General features: G+C 41.4%; 1 protein-coding gene across 1 annotated transcript; it reads left to right on the top strand.

The window, feature by feature from the left end:
- Positions 1 to 776: 776 nt before the first annotated feature.
- On the top strand, positions 777 to 4,928 carry LOC139708550 (heat shock 70 kDa protein IV-like). Its single transcript, XM_071620492.1, has 2 exons — positions 777 to 1,357; positions 2,575 to 4,928. The coding sequence occupies exons 1-2, from the start codon at positions 1,170 to 1,172 to the stop codon at positions 4,289 to 4,291; spliced, it is 1,905 nt and encodes a 634-aa protein (XP_071476593.1). The 5' UTR covers positions 777 to 1,169; the 3' UTR covers positions 4,292 to 4,928.
- The last annotated feature ends 2,339 nt before the right edge of the window (positions 4,929 to 7,267 follow it).

The raw sequence follows: 7,267 nt of genomic DNA, 5'->3' as shown, positions 1-7,267 counted from the left end.
TAGCCATTTCTCTTCGTCTTCCCATCCAATATACCCCGAACTAACATACTGGTATCCTGCCACTGACTGATGAGAAATCTTTGGAGATCGAGGGTCCAGTTGAGATTTTCTCAAGGCTGCGACACACTAATATGGTACTCTCGCGATTAGAGACAATATAAAATGAAATAACGCGGTGCAAAATCAAGTAAGTGATGAGGGCTTAGTAATGCAATAAGTTAGGCTGTTAATCACGCGAACAATAGGCGATGAATGCCACAAATCACATGTAACGTAACGTATAGGGCCTGTAACACATACACAAGCGAGTTGGTACCAACAAAGCATGATGCGAACACGGTCGCTGTGTGTACACACGTATTTTGTACACATGTGTGCGATGAACCGATTGAAAAGCGCGGGGAGAAATTCTAGACGTCCGATACACCTCGAATTTCGCTACCCGGTGTGTTTCTACTGAGAATCGTCCTTCGCGTCACCACGCATCGACCACCTCAATAGGTGGACGACGGAGCACCTCGCATCAGCCGGCATCGGCCACTACCAGATCTGTTTCTACTGAGGAAAAATTCGAGGTGTCACCACGCATCGGCCGGTATCGGCCGGCATCGGCCGGTATCACCACACATCGGCTGGCATCACCTCGAATTTTCGTCGCTCAGTAGAAACACGCTCATTGTACTACGTAGGTCAGTGCAGTTCACGCATAGCGCATACGTACTGTCCCGCAGCTCAGTGGTATGATGTCATATGACTTACATAGCACTTGCCAGAAAATTCTCACAGGTACCAGAGTCGTGCAAGATTGCCTATAAAAACTGAAGGATGGAGTCTGCTAGGTCAGTTCGCTGTTCAACAGCTACACGAGTTTTACAGACGATCCAGAGGATCAAACAGAGGAAGTTTTCGCCGACAAATTTACTGCACGGTTTATCAACAAGTTTTATTCTACCGACCTGAGGGGTGACTGACATTCATCGGAGCCTTTTCATTGGCATTGCATTTCGCATTAACGCGTTTGTAAACTACTGAACACTGGGTCTGTAGCCTGTGGTGTTTCGTCTTCGAGACCAAAAGTCCCAACGCGCTGAAAAAAAAAGTTTTTAAGCAGCCGTGAGTTCATTCTTCTATTCCGGAGTAAATTTATCGCCACTGACTGTTGAGTAAAGATGGCACCAGGAAAAGCACCAGCTATTGGAATCGACTTGGGAACGACCTACTCGTGTGTGGCTGTCTTCCAGAACGGTAAGGTCGAGATCATTGCCAACGACCAGGGAAACCGAACCACACCGAGCTACGTCGCCTTCACCGATACGGAGAGGCTTATCGGAGATGCCGCCAAGAACCAAGTTGCCATGTAAGTAGGATTCTATACTACTAGTATAAGGACTGGACAAACAAGTTAACTTCTTGACAAATTTGGTTTTGGGATGGTGCCTATGAGGCTATGTAATGATTACTCTTGCCATCTTTCTGAGCTGCGTGGAATCATTCCACTGGAATGTAGTCACTAACGTTAAATAAAATAGTGATCTATTGACAAGTCAGTATAGAGAACATAGAGGGAACGGCTATAAACTATAATTACTTAGCGGAACTCGTGAATGGCATTTGTGTATCATTGATCATCTAGGCTCCTCAGTTGGTGTGTGTTTACTGGCATAAAAGGAAATTATATTGGATGGCTATGAATGGGATACAAGGGAGTATTGCACGAGTTAGGGTCAAAATTGCACGAATCGAAGATGAGTGCAATATTGATGCTAACGAGTGCAATATTCCCTGGCATTCCATGAATCAAGGCCACCCAATATGATTATTATCATCTATACAGTCAAGTAGAGCAAGCATAAACTGCACAAAATTATCCGGCTTCTACTCGTCTCTGTCTGAAGTTGACTGAAGTTGACTCGGCAGTCCCAACCCAGCACTGAAAAGGGGAAACCCCTAAAACTGCGTATGAAACAAACAACTAGCAAGATGTTTGCGCGCTTGTGAAATGTAACAAAATTATGTGCACTAGTAGCAAGCATTTGTGCATTCAGCAAGCGCTCGAGCAAAAGACGAGACAGAATTGAATATGGTGTGATCTTGAACAGCAAGAAACAATGGTAGCCTATGGAGAATTAATACGTTGGCTTATGCGTTTCGTTCAATATGCTCTGATATTGAACGGTAAAATTGAGCGGACTACAATACGCATTTTTAATGCACCGTAAAAACGTCCTATATAGATGATAATGAACAATAACTGATGTGGCCAAGTACACTCTAACGTTACGTGGGAAATCCAAATTGTTTAAATCGATCCAATATTTGACAACAGGGATAATTCTAGTCAGATGCACATGGGAAGAAAAGAGCTTTGTTTTTCATCTTGAATTTTAATCTTAGGTTTCGTTAACTCTTGTTTTTTCCCAGGTTTAAATTTCAGAGTTCTGTACACACTGTACAAAATCATAACACTTTGTAATGACCACATAAAACTGACAATATGAAATTCACCAAAGTTTGCTGCTCTAAGGTAACCAAATTTATTTGTTTTTATTCTGCTGCTTTCTTTATTCATATCAGGAACCCAAAGAACACAATCTTTGACGCTAAGCGACTGATAGGTCGGCGGTTCACAGACAAGAGTGTGCAAGCTGATATGAAGCACTGGCCGTTCAAGGTGATCAACCAAGGAGGTAAACCTTTGCTGCAGGCTGAGTACATGGGAGAGAATAAGATCCTCGCCCCAGAGGAAGTCAGCTCCATGGTTCTCACCAAGATGAAGGAGACAGCCGAGGCATATCTGGGTCAGAAAGTCACTGATGCTGTCATCACCGTTCCCGCCTACTTCAATGATGGTCAGCGACAGGCCACCAAAGATGCTGGTGCAATTGCAGGCCTGAATGTTCTGCGCATTATCAACGAACCAACAGCAGCTGCCCTGGCATATGGACTAGATAAGAAGTTGCAAGGTGAGACGCATGTCCTGATCTTTGACCTCGGTGGAGGCACATTTGATGTGTCCATCCTGGCGATAGATGATGGTGTCTTTGAAGTCAAGTCAACAGCTGGAGACACCCATCTTGGCGGTGAGGACTTTGACAACAGACTGGTCAACCATCTTGCCGAGGAGTTCAAGCGCAAATACAAGAAGGACCTCCGAAACAATGCACGTTCCCTTCGAAGACTGCGCACAGCAGCTGAGCGAGCTAAGCGGACTCTGTCCAGCAGCACTCAAGCCAGCGTTGAGGTAGATTCGCTGTTTGAAGGAGTCGACTTCTACACAAGCATCACCAGAGCTCGCTTTGAAGAACTGTGCTCTGATCTCTTCAGAAAGTGCCTTGACCCAGTTGAGAGGGCAATTGTCGATGCAAAGGTGGACAAGAAAGGCATCGACACTGTAGTGCTGGTTGGAGGATCAACCCGTATTCCCAAGATCCAGAAGCTTCTGCAGGAGTACCTGAATGGCAAGGACCTCAACAAGTCCATCAATCCAGATGAAGCTGTGGCCTATGGTGCAGCTGTCCAGGCAGCCATCTTGTCTGGTGATCAGAGCGAGGAAATCAAGGAGGTCCTGCTGGTTGATGTAGCTCCTCTCTCTCTGGGTATTGAAACAGCTGGTGGCGTGATGACACCCCTCATCAAGAGGAATACAAGAATCCCAACCAAGGCAGCTGAGACCTTCACCACATACTCAGACAACCAACCAGGTGTGAGCATCCAGGTGTATGAAGGAGAGAGGGCCCTCACCAAAGACAACAACCGACTGGGACAGTTTGAGCTGAGTGGAATTCCTCCAGCTCCAAGAGGTGTGCCAAAGATCGAAGTGACCTTTGACATCGACGCCAACGGCATCATGAATGTGACAGCCAAGGACCAGAGCACAGGTCGCAGCAACAAGATCACGATCACCAACGACAGCGGCCGTCTATCCAAAGAAGACATTGATCGCATGGTCAACGATGCAGAGAAGTTCAAAGCCGAGGACGACGTCCAGCGGGAGAGAATCGCTGCCAGGAACCAACTGGAGAGCTACGCATTCAACGTCAAATCCATTGTCAGTGAACCATCCGCGGAGGGCAAGCTGAGTTCCGAGGACAAGCAGACGGTCATCAAAGCTGTCGATGAGGTCATGCGATGGTTGGATTCCAACTCCCTGGCAACCAAGGAAGAGTTCACACACCAACTAGAGGAGCTTCAGAAGACATGCTCACCAATCATGGCCAAGATGCATGCTGGGAATGGTCAAGATAGTGGGTCCGGTGGCAGAGGGGGGCCTACAGTCGAAGAGGTTGACTAAATTTCAACCAAGAATGAGTCTTTTCAATTAACTTATGACTGACTGGTGTGTTTCCACCTAGAAGGCTTGTGCTATGCACACATTGGAGCTGAATTTGTTTTTGACATGCCAAAGTGTGAACTTCTGAATGAGGGATGTCAGCTCAATCATTATTGTCCAGGTAACATGCACTCTAATTAATATGTCATCATACAATATTCTGTTTGTCTCATGAACTCATCGGAAACCTGTTAACATTGGTTTTCTTCAAATCTTGAACCTTTCAGTATAATTGATGAGACATCGTTGTATCATTTAAACTTATGTCGGAACCGAAAGACATTGGTGTATCATTGTCTCGAAAACAAACACTATTGACCTTCACAAAAGGATATTGTATGAAGTGCATAGTCAGACTCTAGACGTGTAGATAGTGCATTGTATTGCATAATGCATTGCAAATTTCCCGATTTCACTTTTTAAGTATTTTAGCCAAAGCAATAGTTTTCAGTTAAGAAATCGAAACAAAGTCAATGAATATCTGGAGCCGCCCTTTTGTCTTAGTGGGTTTCTCAACTTAATTTGCCCATTGGAAGTGTTGACTCATTTTTCTTTTTGCCAGGCATCAATTAAGTAGAGTGAATTCAGCACATCTCATTTACTGCAGAAAGGAGTTTGACTTCTGTACACATGTATTTTGTTTGTTTGTTTGTTGTTTTTTTGCATTTTCAATCTTGATATAGACTGCAGAATGCAGTCTTCTGTCATATTCCAATTGTATGACGTGCATATAATTGTTTAATTCATCCTATGTGAAATTGATGCTGTCTCATACTGTACTGTAGTTCTGTATTTGATATCTGAGTTTAACTTGTTTTTGGAACTGAAGTTTTTCTGTTACATTCAAACAGAATAATTTTTTTTTTTTTTTTTTTTTTTTTTGGGGGGGGGGGGTCATGGTATCGTTTGAAATAGGGGATACATACATGTACAATGTAGCTCAGTATGCTGAATGTACGCGTTTCGTATTCATCTAAGACATTGTTGTACCATACACTGTGTATTTGCATCAAAGTATTTCCTTTGGATGGAATACTGATGAGATGGGTACGAAAGATTCTGTTGATACAGAGTACTTGTTTTTTGTGTATGTGCATGGACATTACAACAGAGCATGTAAAGCCAATATGTATGTAATTGATTTGAATTCTTATCATACTTTGTACAATTGTAATTTCTGGTTTGAGTACAAATGCATTTCTAGCTGCAAAGTGATTTTACTGTAAAACATGATATATTCAAGGCATGAATTTTTCGCGAATTGGCGCCGACGACCCTTTTTGCGGCATAAAATTTTCGCGAACTGCCACTGGCTTTCAATGCATATACATGTAGTGTAGAAAATAACTTTTGCAAAATTAAAATGCACGCAAAAATTTCTTGTTTTACAGTATACTGCTACAAGTAGGCCTACAATTTATTTCATATGTGCTGTAAAAAAAGTACCACAATTTGTATATAATACATAGAGAAATGTACACATGTATTTATAATACATCATACCCAAAATAACTCTTGCTGCTAATGTTTTGTGTGTGAATTTACAGTATATAGTATTATATTTTTATGCTTCTTCAGCAAAGAAGTTTGTTATCACAGTATTCATATTAAATTATTTGTTTCATGGAAATTTCTACTGTGTCTGTTTCTCTATCATTTGCTATGTATCTGAAGTGCCATGTTGTTAATTTGTTGTACATTGTAGTTGGAGTGATGCTGACTGTTTGTCATAACTGCTTCAGTTCCTGTGAGCTAACTCTCACGAGGAGTAAACATCAGTTTCTGTTGAGTTGGATACATTCAGTGCCCCCCCCCCCCCCCAAGATGATAATAAAGTCTGATCATGAAAGATTAGTGACAGAAAGATGATGGGAAATTGATGTGATTAATGAGACAATGTAAAATATGCAGTTTAAAATCTCATGTTTTGCTTTTGTTTGGTTGGTTGCAGGTGCTATGAATGTGAGTGCCTTTATGCCTGTGTGTGCGTGTTTCTGATGTGTGTGTGTGTGTGTGTGTGTGTGTGTGTATGTGTATGTGTGTGTGTGTGTGTGTGTTTTCACATGAGTGTGTATAAGTTAAGTCATAACTCCCTGGTGTAGCTGTATTACAGTACGCTTAATAAGGATGGTATAGATTCTGGTTGGGATTGGGATTCGGTTTTAACTTTTTGCAAGATGTGAAGAGTTTGTTTGCAAAAACCGAAAAGTCCATTTTTGAAGTACGGTTTCTGTCATAAAGTGCAAAATAATATACCTTTTAAGTGATATATTGGTCACTACATATAAAGGTACATTTTCTTATTCTCTTATTTTTCTTGACCTTTAATTGCAAATATCTCCATTTGGCAAATATGGACTTATTGGTTTTTGCAAACTCTTCATATTTAGAAACCGCTTGTATGAAATATTAAAGAGCATACAATTCTTAAAGGAATTAAAAGTTCATATGATGAAAATCGGTTTTTAAATGGCTGAGATATCTATAAAAAAGTAAAACAAAGTGATTCTAATAAAAGGTTGGTGCCACCTTTTTTTTTTTTAGATCTCTTTGTGGATATCTTGGCCATTTCAAAACCAATTTTCATCAAATAAACTCTTAATTCTTCTTAGAATTGTATGCTCTGTAATATTCCACTGTCTCACAAAGAGTTAAAACCTGAATCCCCATCTCAACCAGAACTATACCATCACTTTAATTAGACTTCTTCTTCTTCTTTTTTTCAGCCTGAAATTCTAATACATTCATTATAGGAAACTGAGCATTAAGGTGGCAGCGCAGCTTTAAAGCACTAGTCTTTCCTCAAGGAATTCACAAAACAAATTGTATGCCTCTCTTTTCATTCTGTTCTTCCTGTCTTTGTCATTCTGTTTTACTCCTATTCTTTTCTTTTCAGTATTTTCCTCTCGTATTTTTTTCTGTGTTTTACTGTACCAC

The sequence above is a fragment of the Diadema antillarum genome, unplaced genomic scaffold (genome assembly GCF_040938485.1).
Source record: "Diadema antillarum isolate AM-2024a unplaced genomic scaffold, OU_Dant_1.0 seq00001348_RagTag, whole genome shotgun sequence".
Lineage (NCBI taxonomy): Eukaryota > Metazoa > Echinodermata > Echinoidea > Diadematoida > Diadematidae > Diadema > Diadema antillarum.
The sequence above is the reverse complement of the archived record's forward strand: the minus strand, read 5'-3'. Positions and strand labels throughout refer to the sequence as shown.

Excerpts from the sequence above, each read along its gene's own strand:
- LOC139708550 (XM_071620492.1), top strand. The coding sequence starts at position 1,170 with ATGGCACCAGGAAAAGCACCAGCTATTGGAATCGACTTGGGAACGACC. Across the intron at positions 1,358-2,574 it reads GCCAAGAACCAAGTTGCCAT|GAACCCAAAGAACACAATCT; the intron begins GTAAGTAGGATT and ends TATTCATATCAG.